This window comes from Elephantulus edwardii, unplaced genomic scaffold (assembly GCF_000299155.1).
Source record: "Elephantulus edwardii isolate Elephantulus edwardi_28Jun2011 unplaced genomic scaffold, EleEdw1.0 scaffold00015, whole genome shotgun sequence".
NCBI classification, from domain to species: Eukaryota; Metazoa; Chordata; class Mammalia; order Macroscelidea; family Macroscelididae; genus Elephantulus; species Elephantulus edwardii.
The window spans coordinates 8,189,850-8,208,689 of record NW_006399765.1 but is presented as its reverse complement, the minus strand read 5'-3'; the positions used below and the strand labels follow the sequence as shown (position 1 = coordinate 8,208,689).

Below are 18,840 nucleotides of genomic sequence, written 5' to 3'. Positions count from 1 at the left end.
GGACATCATGCTTGGGAGGGTAGAGGGACGGCGCAGGAGAGGAAGGCCCTCTATGAGGTGGATTGATTCAGTGACTGGGATAATTGGGATGGGAGTATCAGAGACAGTGTGATTGGCACAGGACAGACCGGAGTTTAGGGCTGTTGTACATAGGGTCACTATGAGTCGCAGGCGACTCGACGGCACATAACAACAACAACAACTCCTACTCTTTTCTTTCTGAGCCATAGCTAGTTAGAATGTAAGGCATCCCAAGAAGATGTACATAAGCGTTCCTGAAAAGCAAGGACTGATGTTTCCAGGTTGTTAGCTGGTGACCTCTGGAAGTCTGGTATGGTAAGGTAGAGGAAGCTCTAGCTCAGAAACCATGTTTCAATCCTGGAATCCTGGCTCTGACACTAACTTATGTAATCTTTTAAAAAAATCCCTTTCTCTCTCTAAGTCTCTATTTACTGATTTCTCAGGAGGCTGAGGTGGTCTCAGATTCCTCCCCCAGCTCTAATGCTTAAATAGTTCAATGCAGCACATAAACTAGCTTTGCTGAGCAAGTCTAATGAATGTTTGCCTTTGAAAGATGCTCTTGCCTTAGTGTTTGACATTTTAAAAAAATATTTGACATTTTTTACACCATCTTTTTATGCCTTTGGTAGTTCTTATGGAAGAGCAATGGTAGCAAGAGAGCCTGAATGGGTGTTGGGAGGTCTGGAATATAATCCCATCTTCGCATTTCGGGGGAATTAGCTCCATCTCTGGCCTACTGATTGAGTGTTCCTTCACACGCCGGCTCATTCTGGAAGACGGTGCAGTAGAAGTTTAACAGTACTGTCTGGAATTGCAGGAACATGGAGAAGGTGATCAACAGCAAAACAAAAAACAAAAAACTACCCCAAACAACCCACCTTGTGTCACTAGATTAAAGATGCTTCAAGTGACACTCAGAACCTTACTAGAAATCCTTCATTAGCTTGCTTTCTTCTGAATTAGGCCCTCTGCTGACTGTTGGGAGACACATAGTTAAAACTCATTTTATTAAACTGAATGTCAAGTGAGTTTTTGTGTCATTTGGGGTCAAACTTAAAAGAAACTGCCAAATTCTAAGACAGTGGAGTTGGAAATGGACTTTGTGTAATGTGGAGTCAAATCTAAAAGTGAATGCTCTATATAATTTGGAGTTAAGACCTAAAAGAAACTAGCAAATTTCAAGAAAATGGACTCAGGAACAGACTGGCACTTTGATTTCTTAGGGGCCTTGAGCTCTTTGCTAATTGCCTGTGACAACTAAAAGTGAAAAATCAGCTTTTTGTTTCACCAATTTTGTCTTACTTTTGTGTTTGACATTTTGTTTCTATAGGTAAATCCCTATATTCTGAAGAAGAATATGATCCTTATGACAGATAGTTTCTATGCGGCAATCTTGGGATATGATGAGGTAAGATCATTTGACAAGCCTCAGGAAGAATCATGGCCTCCTCAATCAAGACTTTTACTCTCTGAGGGAAGCTTCAGGGACATAGTCACTGCCTCCCGTCATGACTTCATATTTATTTCCTCATTATCTTCCCTGACTAGACAGCTAGAATGAATGAACAGTAGTTTGCCTAATGCTTAGGAAAGAAAGCCGAATATATTATAGTCAAATCACTAGCCAGTAGGTGCTAGACGGGGACAGAGGCAAATTAGCCCTGTGCCAGCCCCATTCATTGCCAGAGAGAGGAAGATACCCATGTACACAGCACAGTCTACTGAGCTACATGCTTATTTTGGTAGTTTAATTAGAAAAGCAATGCATACTCATTTTAAAAATTTAAAAATATACACAAAGAATTGAGAGTAGAAATCTACTCCCTTTTGTGAGTGATTCCATAACAGAATAGAAAGACTCCATTAATAGTTTTTTGAGTGTTCTTCTGTACATTATCTGCCCATATGAGTGTACATCTTATTTTCTATATACAAATAGAAATGACTTCATTGTGAGTTTTCTTTTTCTCATGTCCAGTACATATTGAGCATCCTTCCATATCAGAACACTTAAATCTAGCTCATCTTTTTTTTCAACTTTAAATTAGGAAAATTTTCAAACATATAAAAAATTTAAAGAATGGTTTAGTTAATTCCTATATACTCCCTATAAAGCTTATATACCTCATCTTTTAACAAGCCATGATCTTTTATACTCATCTTGTGGTTTTAACACAAGTGCCATGTCTCCTGGGGCACTATCCCACAACTTCCTCAGGCACCACTCATTTGTGCCTGCCCTGGACTCAGCTTCTAGCATCAATGCCACCTTGGCTGGGCTGGAATTTGTTCTGGGTGGCAATGTCTGTTTTGTTTGTATTTCTATTGTCCTGCATAGTGGTTGGCACATAGCAGGTGAAGAAAGAGGACGGGAGAAATTTCATAAAGGAATAAAAGCAAGAAACCAATGTTCACACTGGAGGAAATTTCACTAATCTGTAGATTATAATTTAAACCAAAAGATAGATTTAGGATTCCTCCCACCCCCATCCTGTTCCTGCCAAAAGACTTGCCCAGGGTCACTGAATATTTAACTCCAGTTAAAATCTGCTTCTCCTGATTATCAACCTGTCAGTATCCACAATTCTTAATTATAAGATACCAATTTAGATTGGTTACCACACATACCATTCATTTAGCATAAACTTGTTGGAGTTGGGAGGGACTTGAAAAGCACTGCTTAAATGTACACATCAGTTACTGAACTGGAGAATGAATTCTGGCTTCAGAAATACGATGTGTAAAACAATGAGTCTTAGAATTGAAGAAGCATGTTTCCTATGCGCATTTATGTGGAGGTCTTTACTGAAGGTGTCTTGTTTGACTTAATTGACTCTTCATCACTGTTAATAAAGATGTGAACTTTGTCATTTCTTTCTACTTCCTCATCTTATTCCATCACACCACATCATCTCATCCAAACATACTTGCTCAAAAGAGTCACGTGGGGTGCTTTTTAAAAAAAATTTAAATTTATTATTAATTTCAGTAAAAATGTATAGAGACTTTGGATTTCCATTCATTCATTGTTGCGCTTTTCTCCCCTCCCAAGCCTCTTCCCCGAACCCTTCCCTTTTGGAAAAGTAAAAGAAAAATTCTTTCATTGTTTTACAAACCCTCCCCCAGGTCCACTCCACCATGTAGCCTTCACTGTCATGGCAAAAATGCCTAATCACATATCCCTTTTAAACAGTTTTCTCCCTCATCTGTTTCAATGCAGTATACATTATTGAATCCATCTTTCTCAGTCTTTCTCAGTCTCTCCCCAACCCCAAGGTCAGTCCTGTTTTACAACAGTGGCACCATGCAGTATTTGTCCTTTTGTGACTGAGATACTTCACTCAGCATAATGTCCTCCAGAGTTACCCATTTTGAATAATATTGCATGAGTTCCTTGGTTTTCAATGCAGCATAGTATTCCATTGTGTGAATATACCACAGCTTCTCTATCCCATTCTTTTGTTGATGGACACTTAGGTTGTTTCCAACTCCTTGCTATTGTGAACAAAGCCGCAATAAACATGGGTGTGCATATATCTGCTTGGATGTCAGTTATGTTCTCTTTGGGGTATATTCCCAGCAGTGGAATTGGTGGGTCAAATGGTATCTCCATTTGCAACTTTTTGAGAAAGCGCCATACTGCTTTCCACAGTGGTTGCACCATTTTACACTCCCACCAACAGTGAATAAGGGTTCCAGTTGCTCCACAACCTCGCCAGCATTTGTTGCTTGCTGTTCTGTTAAATTTTTGCTATTCTGACTGGGGTGAGATGTTATCTCATAGTTGTTTTAATTTGCATCTCTCTTAGAGCTAGGGATTTTGAACATTTCTTCATATGTTTGTTAGACATCTGAATGTCATCTTCAGTGAAGTGCCTGTTCAAATCCTGTGCCCATTTTTCTATTGGATTATTTACCTTTATCTTGTGGTGGTGGTGGGATGCTTTTAAAATCTAAATTTTTAACACATTTCAGAAAAATCTCTATCAATAGGAGCAGAGCCTGGTCTTTCAACAAGGGCCCTGGGAGGGCACATAAGAACAGTCAGTTTGAGAAATACGCAGGTATCTCTATCAGGGCCCAGTCCCTCAAAGACTCTGATTGAATTGATACAGTTGAATATCTGTAGTTGTAAATATTCCCCAGGTGATTTTAATGTATAACTCGAGAACATTAAATTTTAATCTACATGCATATCATCTGAAGATCTAGTTAAAATGCTGATTCTGCTTCAGCAAATCTGCGTGGGGCCTGAGTTTCTGTGGCTATTTTGATTTAAATTAATAATGTAAAATTAAAAAGTCAGTTCCTCATTCCTACCAACCACATTTCAGGTATTCAGTATTCACATGTGGCTAGTGACTGTTGTGTTGGACTGTGCAGACTGAGACCATTTTCATCATCACAGTGTTCTGTTGGCACTGTTATCCCACAGCAACCTTTTCCTAGAATCTTGCTTGGATTGTGCCTCCTTCCAGGACACTTTTGGAATCTTCTTGTTTCTCTGCTACATGAATATTTTTACTAATGCCAGGTTCCTCCATGAAACTTTCAGGCTGGCTGTCTTTGAACTGCTCTCTTTCTTATAGTGATTGGGCCCGTGCACCTTGTCTCCAATTGCACTCTAATGTGTCTCGCCTCCCAGTGGGGGCAGCTATTCCTTCACTGCCCCACAGAAAGGCTGTGCTTGTTGAGGCTCTGTTGGACAATGTGGTGTTGAGGGTGATAGCTGAGTCTTTGTCAACTCTGTACCACTGAGTGTGGCTTCCTTTATAAATGTTTGGTGAAATAATATTTTCTCCACAAAGCTTTCCCTGACCTCTCTAGATCTGAATTTTTGGTTTTGCTTTAAATTTCAGCATCATCCACCCGTTTAACAGGTATTGGTGAATGCACATAGTCGTGTTGAGTTAATCTTTACTGATTGAGACTTTGAACTCTTATCTTTGAACCATAACCAGAGCCATCTTGGGCCAGGACAAGCTCTTTAGCCTCCTGTAACTATTCTAGACCTCAGACTCCTCTCACCTGGGGAGCTAGATGCCTTCATTTCCTGAAGGATGGCTCCTTTGTATCATTGGGGGGCGGGGGAAGATTCTCTATTATTAACATAAAAATTGCTAGGTAAGCTGTGTTTGACTTTTTCCTTTCCTGCTTCTTAGTTGCAGCTGATACTCTCTGACTGTTCTCCCACTTGTTTTCACAAACTTACTAGAATTACGAGGAAAAAAGGCTGAAGGTGGGTTCATGTACTCATCTATTTTTATGACACCCTTGCTCTGTGGCAGGCACTTTACTCTCCACAAAGCTTTCCCTGACCTCCCTACTGCCTTCGGATCCCACTTCAGCCTCAGTTTTCTTGTTTTTTAAAAGGAAATGAACATGTCTGCTTAATGTGGTATTCATAATCATTGTAAGCCAGGTGTGTAAAGGTTGTGATCACGATTAATCTTAAGTCCTGAATGCTCAGTAATTCCTGATTATGGCTTCACCCCTTCCCAGCCATCTGACCTGCCAGCAGAGCTACCAATTTGCAGCCTGCCATGGCTCCTAGTCTTTTACTTTCTTGAGCCTTGCCCTTACTCTCATTCTCCCAACTTCCTGTGCCACCCGCTTTCCCTCCCACCCCTTCCCATGTAGGACATGTGAGTCACTGCCAGCAGCACTCCAGCCTGTGCCCAGGGCACTTCAGATACAGGCAGTCTGTTGTGTTAGCAAATAGCTTGGAGAGTGGTGATGTGCCTGAGCTTGTCCTTGGCCCCTCTTCCCATCTGCCGGAAGAAGCTGGTTTTCCTGACTCAGCCATTGTGCCAGGGCAGTTTCTTAAGCTGAGGAATCATAAGGGTATTTATCAGTGGCATTTGGAACAGGTGGAATGTTTTTCCACCAAACTGTCAACACCTTTTGCTGACCCAGACTCTTCCTGGCAGTGGGCCTGGAGCCAGACTTCATGCACCATGATGCTTCAGAGGCCAGCCCGCATTGTAAAATCACAGAAGTGATCTCAGTTCCTTGTATGATGACTTACTGTTAACAGAGAACTTTCATGTCCATTCTTTGTGAATTCTCACAACTCCTCTCTGGGATCTAGAATTAGGCTAAAAGAGGGGTTAATGGATTTCCAGAGTCCACACACCACAGAATGACAGAGCTGGCACGAATGGCATTTGAACTCAGGTAATCTGACTACAGATCCCACTATTCTTCTAACTACATCCACAGTTGCCTGCTAAAGCATGATCCTAATCTCTCTGTGTGACATGAATATATGAGGAAATTCTCTTATTTTGTTTTCTTTTTGTTAATCCAGGAATGTTGTATATAAGACAAACATTTATATCTCTTAATATGTGAGAAGATTAAGACTCAGGTTTAGCAAATTGTTCACCATCATTGAATTTGGCAGTAGGAGAGCCAGGATGTGGTCCAGCCTTCTACTCCAAATCAGTCCTTTTTTTGGCTCTACAACACTACCTTAGCCACCTGGACAGAGAAGCGTCTCAAGGCCTTTTCCTTCCTTTACCCTCAACCCAGGAAAAGAGAGTCTTTCTCTCTCCTTCCATGAAATAGCTGAACTAGAAAATGGTCCTAGCATGTGACTCCCGGCTTCAGTTAGCTTCTCCTTGATTGTTGGGCTTCCCAACAGAGGTCTCTTCTGTACTAGGAAAAGTGGTGTGGGGCACGCACACACACATACACACAGAGAGACTGTAGGCATTGGCCCCTGTGGGCCGTGGCAATTCTGCTGAACAGCCTGTTCCTCTGCTTACAGGCAGAGAGGCTGGCCTGGTCATGGCTAGTCCAGAGCTGGATGATGGTGAGTCCAATGTACCTGGCTCCTTTCCTCCAAAGAGCCAGCTGCATGGCAACTATGTGCCCTTGGACTAAGGGAGAAGAAGCCTTAAACCATGCCCATCTCAATTATTAGGGGGAAAAAAACAACACAAAAATACTACACAGCAGTAGTTGAACCACTGCGCCTACCATTTCTCCTCTTGGCCAAGCACTGCCTGAACCAGGTGCAGTGTGTGATAGAGGAGAAGGAACCATGGACTGAGAGCACTGAGCAGGCATGAGCCCCAGCTATGCCTTAAGCTCACCAAGTCACTCTCTGTAGAAAATAAAAGTACTGGACTAGATGCTATCTTCCAAACCCTACCAACTCTAATATTTAGCTCCCCCATTTCTATCTCACAGCATCTTTAATGTCCTGAGCTCAGTAGTGGTGTGCTGGCCTATTTACAATGTCCCCAGCTTTTGTATCATGCCTCTGTGAAGTTCTTTTTTTTAATTGTTTATTTAATTGGTTTGAATACAACATTTGTATACATGTGTTTCATTCATGTACATTGTTTTTCACATATTTTTCTTTCACATTTTCATACGAAAATGCTGAGCTTAAGGCTCAACATGTTTAATACAATCATTCCCATAGACCGTGTTTTATGAAATAAATCACCATGGATTTATGCCCATTATCATCCAGTCTTTTTCAGGTCCCAACTAGATCTATCCTAATTCCTTTACTCTCTCCCTCGGTAAGGCTCTTGGAAAAACACATTGTCTTCTTTATTCCAGGGGATCCTTTCAGATGATCATGGGCTGGCTGCTGCTCTGTGGAGAACCTTGTTCAACCAGAAATGTGAAGACCCCCGACACCTTGAGTTGCTGGTGGAATATGTGAGGAAACAGGTGAGCAGCCCCCTTTCTTCATTGCTTCAATGAAGCTGAACTCGGTCCATGGATGCTGGGCTATCAGCAGAGTATGAGAGACTGAGTTATCAGAGGCCGTTCTGAGGGAACTGTGATCCAGTCACAGCACCACCAGACACCTGTGAAGAGTCCCTTCTGTGTGTCCACCAGGAGCTTGGCCCAAAGAGTTGGGGAATGGGAAGAGAAGAGCAAAATGCACCAACTTATCTCTTTACCTTCACTAGACAGTTGATTGCTCCTCATGGGCCCCATGCTGTGCCAGACCCTGCACACTGAGTCCTTTAAGACACAAGCATGGAGAATGGTCACTGTGGAACCCTGCTCTACCCACTTTGAATCTCAGCATTCACACTTCCTGATTTCTAGTAGAGCAAGCTACAAGTAGCATTTCCTAGGTAACTTTCAAGTCTATTCCCATTGGCTCCTGTTCACATCAAGGAGATCCCCCTGCTTCAATACCTTCATCCCAGAGCTCTCTGAATCTAAAGTTCTCCAGAGTGAGAACTGTTTAAGTGCATAATTTTCCCCTCAAGGCCATGGAAAATTAACTTCTTCATCTCCCTGCCCTCAGATTTTGTTTAAAAGGAAGCCCATACTTTATTGATGAATGAATAGAGTGGCAGGGAAGGACAAAGCACCTTTCCCTGGGTCTTCCAGTGAGTCAGTTTGCACAGCTGACCTAGAACACAAACTAATGAGTCATGTAGTCACTTGAGGCCCAGCTGTCTGTATATCTCATCAGCTCAGGCCATCCCATTAGTCACACCAATGCTTCGTAGTCCTGGCCTCTGGAGCTGAAGGAGCCTCATCCGCAGTTACTCTCTTACTTACCTTTGTTCATGACCTTCAAGCTTCTAACAGCCAGGAAGGAGAAGCCAGGCCCCAAGTCTCGAGGAGAAGGAAGATTTGGGTCAATAAGACCTGCTAGAGAAGTCACAACTGGGCGTTTTTGGACCCAGAGAATGGAGAACCCTAGGAGCCATTTTTTTGACCATTCTTCAAGTGGCCAGACGGCCCCATTCTGTAGATTTGAGACTCACATTTTTACTATTCCCACACTCTGACAGGGGAAGCCGTTTACAAAGCAAAAGCTTTGTATCTTGAAAGGCTGACTCAATTTTTCCATCTTCCATGGTGGACTTATACAGAGGCCATGCTAAGAGCAAAAGTGGGAACTCTTGAGGACCCTAACTAAAAGGATTATCACAGCTAATATCCCATTAAAAAGCCCTTTATGGCACTTACTCAGAAAGCTGAACATAGAAATTCCATATGACCCAACTATTCCACTATTTGGAATATACCCTGAGAAAATGAGAACTGAGGCACAAATAGAGATTTGTACACCAATGTTCACAGCAGCATTATTCACCATCACAAGAACATGGAAACAGCCAAAATGTCCAACCACAAAAGAATGGATTGAGAAATTATGGTACATTCACACAGTGGAATGCAGCACGTAGGAGCAATGATTTTATAAAATCCCTAACTTAGGAGGGACTGGAGAGCATTATACTGAGTGAACTGAGTCCCACAAGGATATTTTGTAAAACCCTTATTGTAGAATGAGTATAAGGATACAAGAGGGGTGGGAGAGGGTGGAAGCAGAGGGGTGAGGATGTGCAAGGGGAGGGGGAATTACTCATGAGGTTTGTGCAATTTGATGGCAGCGGGGTGAAGGAAATTGAAAGAATTTGTTCTTAAAAACAATGTATTCAGGGAGCTCTGGTGGCATAGTGGCAAGATGCTGCACTGCAATCCCAGAGGTACGCGGTTCAAATCCACCAGATGCTCTGCTGGAGAAGGAGGGGGCAATCTCCTCCTGTACCAGTCAGATCTGATTTGATGATACACATAAAAATAATACAATAAAAAATTTTTAAAAACCCACCACAACAATGTATTCAAATTTTGTAAATAAACTAGTAGAAAATTTTTAAAAATTGTTAAAAAGTATATGTAACAATAAAAAATTTTAAAAGAAGCACTTTGGGGAGCTCTGGTGGCCTAGTGGCAAGGAGCTGCAACTACAATCCCAGAGGCACACGGTTCAAATCCACCAGATACTCTGCCAGGGAAGGAGGGGCAGTCTCCTCCTGTACCAGTCAGATCTGATTTGATGGTACACACACACAAAAATAATAAAATAAAATAAAAAATTTAAAAAAAAGAAGCACTTTATGGCCTAGTGAGAAATAAGCTGAGAGAAAACAGCAATGGGGCACCTAAAAAAGCAGGGTGTTTTGATGAGGTTTCCGTTCCATCAGACAAACCTTATTGGCACTTACTGTACCAGGTACTGTACTAGGAAAGCAGAGATTAAGAAAACCTAGGCCTTACCCTCGGGAAACAGCTCATGGCTTAGCTCAAGATGCCAATCACACACAGAGCTAACACTAGAATCAGTATGATGTGATATAGGCAGGAACCAAATGCCATGGAAAGCCAAAGAAAGGAAATCTCATTCTGACAAAGTGGAAAGATTGAGAAGCTGGGCCTAGAGAGCCTCTGGACCTCTGCTCTGATGATGGTTGGAGTGGTAGATGACCCAAGACGATCTGAGATTATATTGAGGCTCTTAACCCAGGATATGGACAAGGTACTGTCATTAAAAGGGAGTGGGGGACAGAAATGAAATAAAAAGAGGAAGGGTTTTAGAATGGTTCATCTGGAGCCTTCTACAGAAGGAGATTATGGAACACATATCAGTGTAGATGTCTAGGCTAGTTCTTAAGGAAGCCATTGATCTTGTGAGAGGTTGCATTGAGAATTGAAAGTCAACAGCCTGAAAATGAAGCACAGGAGTGAAGCAGGGAGAGAGAGATAATTCAAGGCCTAAGATGAAGAGTCTGGCCTCTCTAAATATTAAAGCAATACAAAACCAGAAATGGAGCCCATCTTTGTGAATCTGGTGCTGGCTGCTGGTCCACTTACTGGCGGGCAGCCTGAGGAATCCTCCCATTGATTGCCTTTCTCCCTTAAGACTCAGCCACTCACTAGATCATTTGCCTCTTGAAGAATTTCTGACACACTTCACCTGTAGCTGCTTCTCTTCTAGCCCAGCACAAGAGTCCTCTCTCTTCGAGGTTGACCCTCTACTTGGATTTTTTAAGCAGACCTGAGAGCATCCAGCCTGGCCCTACGCCTGGTTTTCTAATGGGCTTTTCCTGGATTGGAGCTCATGGTCTCTGGAGACAGGCTGGAGGCACAGGTGGGAGAAAGCCCAAAGGAATCAAGACATAGAAGTTAGTGTGGGCAGCAAGAGAAGACTGTTTGGTCTCTCCAGTTCTGGAAGAAACAAGGATCAGTGGTAACAGCCACAGCATGGTAGCAATTTGTTTTCCTAGATGTGAGCATTTTTACAGCAGAGCTGTGTAAGGGGACAGACACCCTCAGCTATCCAAGAGGATTGAGCTGGTCCTGTATGTCAGGGCCCACTAGAGGACGGCAGAGTGTTTACAGTGTGAGTGACTAACATTGGACATATGTAATATTTTCATGAGTCACATGAAGTACATATGACCATCCTTTCACAGACAAGGACCACAAAGGCTCAGAGAGGGAAAAGGGGTTTGCCTTGCATCTTAACCAATAGGAAGGGGCAGAATCAGGACATCCCTGACCCAGAAGCTTTGTGTGGGGATGAGCAGGATGATGTCTGAGAATTGAAAGTCCTGACTGAAAGAATTTTCTTGAGAGGGTGTATCAAGGGAGTAATAATAGTCTTGGAATATAAGTTTGCCCATTTATCTGTTTGTCTATCCAGAGTCTTAATGGGGAATTCCATGAAGCCTTCCCAGTAAGATCAGAGACTTCCTGGCCTGGCTCCTGGAGCTCCTGCAGGACACTGGTTCATTATGTTACCTCATGCCTGCGCTCCCCTGTCCCTTTGTTTTTAATGCCTTTATCTTCCATTTGTAGATGCAGTACCTAGACTCTATGAATGGTGAAGATCTGCTTCTGACAGGGGAGGTGAGCTGGCGCCCTCTAGTGGAGAAGAATCCTCAGAGCATCCTGAAGCCTCATTCTCCTACTTATAACGACGAGGGTCTTTGATGGCTTGTCCTTTCATACAACTGGCCAGCTGGCTTGAGGAACCTCCAGTAGTGAAATGTCTGCTTTGCCCACCAAGCAGGAAATAGCCAGGTCCCACTTCTGGGAACTTACCTTTGAGCAGCATCTTCTACCACCTGGCCCCATTTGTGTCAGTTTTCTTCTTAGTGTTTTCATGAGTCTCATTTGATGGGGTATAATGCTGAGTGAGCTCCTTGCTGTCTTGGGGTATCCCATCCCCTAGATCTTTTCAGCACACACTCCTAAAGTCCCTCCCAGAAACTATGTGATTTACAGTTTCCCCCAAGGTCTGGGAAGGGATAAAGGTAGGCTAGAAAGGGGATACCCTACCAATGGCTAGTTGTAGCCCAGGAGCAGTTTGTAATGCTGCTGAATGAGAATGGTGACCAACTTCTGCTCCTAGCTTTGAACCATGGCGGTGAGTTGACCATTAAAAGGAACAGAGATTCGTCTCTGCCATGGCTCTTCTTCCTTATAGAATTAGAAATGTACCTGAAATGGCTATGCTGTGAACTTAGAGGTACTTCCCACTCAGGTCGGAAGACAAGGAGAAGGGGAAGGCCTTTGCTCTTTCTCCCTCCATTTTATGGAGACGTATCACAAATCTGACCAAGGAGATCATCCCTAAGTCATCTGGAAAGAGACTTCAAATATAATATTCCCAGTGCTCACCCCTTGCCTTTGTTGAGCCATAATTAAGAACTTGGTTGTTAACCAGAAGTTTATTGGTTTGAACCTACCAGACACAGCATGAGAGAAAGATGTGTCAGACTGTTTCTATAAAGACTGTCAGCCTTGGAAACCCTATAGGGCAGTTCTACTCTGAACTGTCATTCATTGTTTCTTTCATGTCACCTTCAATGAACTGAGGTGTGTGCTCTTTTTTTTTTCCTTAGCCTTCTTTACATGAGATACTGGTGAGGAGATCCTTTTTTCTGGCTCACTTTTACTGTCCTCTGTCCCAGCCCCCTGCCCAGCTTTCTCTCCCCATCCCAGCTTGGGGGAGGTACATAAGGGCCAGTCTCTACCTCCCTCTCGGCTCAGGCCATCTCTTGGGGGATTTTCTTTAAATTTAAGAAGGGGGTGGGGAGTCATGTTGTTGAGCCCACCCCTAATCAAACTTTCTTCATTTAACTTGCTATAAAATGAGTCATATAAAGAAACTCTATATGGCTGAGGTATATCCCACTTCTGTGAAAACATTACAAATCAAACTGCCGTCTCTTGGTTTATTTAAGATGCTTTTGTTGCGAGCGGAGCTCTAGGGTGAAGCCTCCACTGTGTGTGTGAGATAATAACACCTTGTAACTCAGTACAGCTGGGCACTATTTACACAAACCAGAGCTGAGCCAGGCAGGAATTTGCTGATTAATTTATTTTTAATGGAGTGAAGTATACCATGCACCAAAATAAACTTTACTGTGTGTACCTAACTGCTCCTGGAATGGATGGAAAAATTAATGGAACAGATTTTGGCTCCCAACTCTACACATTAATTCATATATAAAAGTTATTTGAGCCTTAACCCATTTGCTGCCCAGGGCAGCTCCCCAGCCACAAATTCCAGCCCTCAGCACCGTTTCAGCTACTGGGCTTGCTTTAGAGTATTAGAATCTCAGTTGTGGAAGGAACTTTAAGGTCCACTTAAAGTCCACTCTCTGTCCAGTCCTTGCCCACCCCCCACCATCTCAGCTGGCTATTCATACAAGCCCTGTATAAATCCCTTGAGCGTCAGATAACTGCTGCCTCCGGAGCCGAGTCCTTTCTCCATAGGATGGCAGGCATCATCAGATGCTGCAACTCCTAATAAGGAGTTTGGAAGAGCCAGATAGTATCAGTCATGTCTGATGTGCTGAAGTCCTCACTTCCTGGTTGTCATCATTTTCACTGACTGCTTCAATCCTCCTTGCCTTCAAGATAAAATCCAGACTCCTTGGAGACTACTAAGCTTCTCTTAGTCTGCCCCCTGCTTCCATTTCCATCCAACCTGTTTTGATTCCCTAGCTGTTTTTTTCTCTAGGAAAATAGAACCATTTGTGGTTACCTGGAGAGGCCACTTGGTGGCCCACTTGTAACCTTCCCTCTCTCCTGACTAGAGAAATCCGTTGCTAGGTGTGGATCACCTGCTCATCCCAGACACAGGCACGCAGTTTGGGTGCTCGCACAGTGTAGTGTAAGCACTCACCTTAGGGCACTGAAGGGACCTTCTGTACCTCACTGCGAGTTCCTTTAGCGTGGAGAACATTGGGACTGGTCATCTTTGCTTTTGCAATACTCAAAAGATTGGAAAAAAATGAAAGAATGGATGATTAAATCATTATCAATTATAACAAAAAGCCCGTTCTGTATCATTCTTTCTGCTTCCGCCTAAGGAGCCCTATTGGTGCCAGGGTTAGAATGTTTAGCTACTAACCAAAAAGTTGGCAGTTCAAACCCACCAGCTGCTCAATCACAGGAGAGAGAAGTTACAGTCCACTTTCTACAGAAATTTACAGCCTTGGCAACCCTGGGAGCCTCTAATCTTTCCTGTGTGTCAGAATCAACTCGACAGCAGTGGATTGGGTTGGTTATGGTTTTGGCACAGGAGTCAAAACCAAAAGTTCTTTTCATGACTACATGTTTTTCTAATGTAAATTGTTATTATACAAAACAAGTGAAGGATGTGAATTCTCTCCCTCAGGGAGACTGCTCTATGGAAATTATTTTGTTATTTCTTTGTACTCTATAGCCTTCCAGAAAGAGCCAAAGCAAGTTATAGTAAGAGACATAGTAAAACTATTATAACATAGTTTCAAAGATGTGATTGTTGGTGGGGAAGAGAGAAAAAAATGATATTGAAAACTTTAATATGAAATTGTTTTGTAATTTATAAAACATTTTAATTTATTATCCCTGTAGTCCTGCTGCATGGATATCCTCCTCATTATCTTTTTTTATTGGGTTGGTTTGTTTGTTTGTTTTTTAACACTGTGAAGCCTGGAGCGGAAAAGAGGTGAAGAGTTTTCTGTCTCTAGGGCTCTTGCTCAATCCGCATTCCACACTGCCTCCCTGAGGTTGAACAGGAAATCTGCAGTACAGTGTTAAGGTCTTGCTCCGAGCTTCCTGGAAGCCAAATGTAGAAAAAGAAAGCTTTAAAGTTATGTCGTTCTCAGCACATAAAAGAAAGCATCCTAATGCATCAGAAGGACCGAACTTTTTTCCTTTTCAGAGAAGAACGTATTCTAAGTGATTTTAAATGAGAAACACCAGTGTAGCCAACTGTATCCCTAAGATTTTTGGTTTTTCCTAAGCATTTTAAAAATAATAATTGCTGTTTCTTATATCAAACGAAGATTAAAGCCAAAGTCATGTTCAGCCTGTGTGTTTTGAGCATCTGCGACAGCCACAACTTAGAATTTTTACTTGTTACCTCATTTAACCCTTAGTGGCAGTCCTGTGAGGTTGGTATTATTTAGCTCATATTCCTGGTGAAGGAAGTTGAAGGAGGCCCACATGTATGCTCTCTGACTTCAGTTGTTACGCTTCTAGTTCTAGAAAACCATTCCAGATGAGGTTCTGTACTCTGCAGTTGGTACTGTGCGTAAAGTACAAAGACAAGTGAAATCTCCGAGACCTTGGCGCTTAGACAGCCTTTAAACTTGAAACGAAATTCACTCGCAGAGATTACCTTTCATCCAAACTATAGACAGATTTTTTGTGTGTGGGGGGGGGAGGCGGACAGATTTTTAAAGTTGAACAGTAACACCCGTAGAACAACCAGAGACTGGAAGGGCAGGATTTGTCCAAAGTTCAGAAGGTAGGAAAGGGCAGGAAAGAAGGGTGAAGGAATGAACTGAGGGAGGAAGTGAGAAGAATGCTGTCACATGCAGATGTTACCTCATGAGTCAAAATGTGTCCAAATTGTTGAATGGGAAACATTGCTTTGTAAACATTCAATCAATAAAATGTTCTGGGAGAAAAAAATTCAAAGTGGTATTCTAGTCACATGGGCTTATGTGAGCAGATACACTAACTGGAAAAATCAGAACAAGGAAGTTAATGGGGAAAGCCTAAAAGGGAGTCAGGGTATGAAGGATGGGTACTTTCTAGGTGGGAAGCAGCAAGGAAGGGGCCAGCTGGAGGCACAGGGAAAGAAGCTCCAAATTCAGACTTGAGTAAACTAACTCAGTCACTTGCTAAAGGAAGAAAAAGCTGCTGAGATCAGATGGGGCCATAAGTGGGGTGGCATGGAGTCCCCTTTACCTGACGGGCGGCAGGGAGCCATGATGTGTCGTTATCAAGGATTGTGACGAGAATGAAGATGTGTGCAGTACATGGGACACTGACTCGGGCAGGAGGAGATTCTAGTCACCTGAGCTTGAAGTCCTGGAGCATGGGCATGGTAGTAGGACAAAGAAAATGTCATCAGGATTTAGGCCCTAACAGATATGGGGCCAAGAGAAAGGGAACAGCCACAAAGCTCATCTGGAAGCTGGGAAATAGCAATGACCCTGACACAAGAGGGCTTTGCTCATGACGGATTCATATCTTGTGAGAAAAACCAGGGGCTGTTGCACCATCATGTAATAGTGAGCTGCCGCCGACCACAACTAGCACAAGATGACCCTACAGCAAAGCTAAACAGTCCCATGCCTGAGCCATGGCTTTTGATAGACCCGGGCAGTATCTGTACGGGAATCCAGTTTGTTAGAAGACCAGTTTCGGATGATAGAGATGCCCCAGGGAAGGCAAAAGCGTGGCAAATATCTGCAACTAGGGATCTAAAGTCTCTGACCTTGTCTTAGGTATAGAAGGGATGCTGGAAATCAACAGACCAGAGGTTGGAAGGACCGATGGGCAACAAGGCATTTCTGAGGTGCAGGTTTAGAGGAGAGAGAGAGCTCAAGCCAGAGGTCTTGATGTTCAAGAAGAGGATGTTTGTGACCAGTATGTTCAGACTCTTGCTTGGAAACAGCCCTTGTGTACATGTTGTCCTATTGTTAGGTTCCATCAAGTTGAAGATGACTCAGTGACCCTATGAACGACAGTTCTGAATCATGCTCCATCCTCATCATCTCTTGACATAAGAGCCCATTGCTGCAGTCACTGTGTCCATCTCGTTAAGGGTCTTCCTCTCCTTTGCGTCATCTTTCCAAGCATGATGTCCCTTTCGAATGACAAACCTTGCCTAGCAACATGTCTAAAGTAAGAGATTAAGCTTAATCATCCTTGCCTCCAAGAGCACTCTGGCTGCACTTTCTCCAAGACATGCCCATTTAGACCCTTACTCCCACTGGACCCCACCGTGGCTTGCCAAATCCTGGGGAGATTTGGCTTTCCTTAAGAGAGGTAAGCCAATCTGAAGGGCCCTAGCCACTGTTCTTTACCCACTCTCCCTAGTCCATTGTTAATCTTTGGTCACAAGTTTTTTTGTGGCTTCAAGGAAAGGCCTCTTGAGCTATGCTGATAGGCCTACAACCCAGACCTTGTCTAAGTCAAGGATCGTTCCCCTCAATGTTGTTGTTAGGTGCCCTCAAGTCAAATACAACTCACAGTGACCCTGTGAACAACCTGAACCCTGAACCCTGTCCTCTCCTGTGCCATCCTCACAATCTCTGACAATCTTTTCCCAAGATTTCTTAAATTCAGACTTGTGCTGCCAGTCCAAAGGTATGTGGTATTAATCTACCAGTTTGCTCCACAGGAGAAAGATGGCAAGCTCCTGCCTATGAAAACCCTCTGGGAAAGGTCAGCTTTGAGTCATTTCCAACTCTCCAACAATTAACAACAACCTTGAGGTTGCTAAATGTCAATAAATGTATGTTAAAGCCATCCCTTTTTGATACTTCCTATTAAAGCAGTACTGGCAGAAGTGGCATCCACTTCCAAAATAGCTTGCCTCCAGAAACCCTAGGAACCTGGAGAAAGAACAAAAGTTATACAAATGTTCAGGTCTTTCCTTCATAGGGTCGCTATGAGTCACCTCGACAGCACTTAACAACAACAGATAAGACAAAGTCTTACCTTCTTCAGTACTACAATGTTGGCATAAAGTAGGCGTTAAATACATGTTGGATGGATAGGATTACATGGGGCAGAATTGGACAGGGAGAGAATGAATAGTTTTGAAGGCTTACCTAATAAATACCTAATACCTAGTAATTCCCTTCCAAGTGCAGAATTCATTGAGAAATGAAACAGTGGTTTTACTGGTGTTTCTGACAAAACTGTCAGAGAAAGTGAATGCTTACCCACCCCCTCCCTTAGTCCTCAAGAAAGGATGAGCCTGTTTCTTATAATAGGGGCAGAACCTCTCCTACAAGTTTGCCACGTATGTAAATAAATGGAGAGCATGCCACCTTTGCTGACAGCAGAACCAGAAAATAAATTCAGAAATTTTGAGCCCAGACCCTTACTCAAGTTATAATAAGGGAAGTCATTCTTCCCTGAGGAAGAGGGAGTGAACAAGAAGGCAGAAGAGAGAGAATGAAATCTAAATTTCCTGCCCATCTGGAAACATGAGAAGTGGGGACAAGGTCTCCCCTGATCATCACAGCATCAAAAGCAGACACCCTTCTGAAATGAATGTCAACATCTTCATCTCTTGCAGCCCTTTGTGCTGGGGAAGAAGTGAGCATGCTTGTCTATGTGCATATGAAAGAGGACCTGGTGTCCCCTGAGCTTGAATGGGGCCAGAGGTCAAAATGCAAAAGTGATGACAGTACCTGGAGGCCATGTGCACTTGCTGGGTCAGCCTTTGGTGGAGAAACAGCCTGGAGACCCCCAGCGGTCCTCTAATCCTGCTGTTTAGCTTTATCTTCAGGCCTCCCTGCATCTCTGTCCTTTGACAGAAAAGCTCTGCACCCTGCATGTACTGAGCTGTTGTTGTTAGGTGCCGTTGACCCTGTGAACAGATCTGAACCCTGTCCTATCCAGTGTCAACCTCACAATCTCTAATACACTCCATCCCAGTCACTGCATCAGTCCACCTGGTTGATAATTCCTCTGCTTGATCATCCCTCCACCTTTCCAAGCATGATGTCCCTCTTT

The 18,840-nt window shown here is 43.2% G+C and overlaps 1 protein-coding gene across 1 annotated transcript in view; it reads left to right on the top strand.

The window, feature by feature from the left end:
* Positions 1 to 11,793, top strand: part of LOC102873162 (ubiquinol-cytochrome-c reductase complex assembly factor 1-like) — a 129,336-nt gene extending 117,543 nt beyond the window's left edge. The window contains exons 6-8 of the mRNA XM_006881476.1: positions 1,352 to 1,429; positions 7,600 to 7,713; positions 11,659 to 11,793. Of these exons, the coding sequence (XP_006881538.1) occupies positions 1,352 to 1,429; positions 7,600 to 7,713; positions 11,659 to 11,793 (327 nt within the window). The remainder of the gene's footprint in view (positions 1 to 1,351; positions 1,430 to 7,599; positions 7,714 to 11,658) is intronic.
* The last annotated feature ends 7,047 nt before the right edge of the window (positions 11,794 to 18,840 follow it).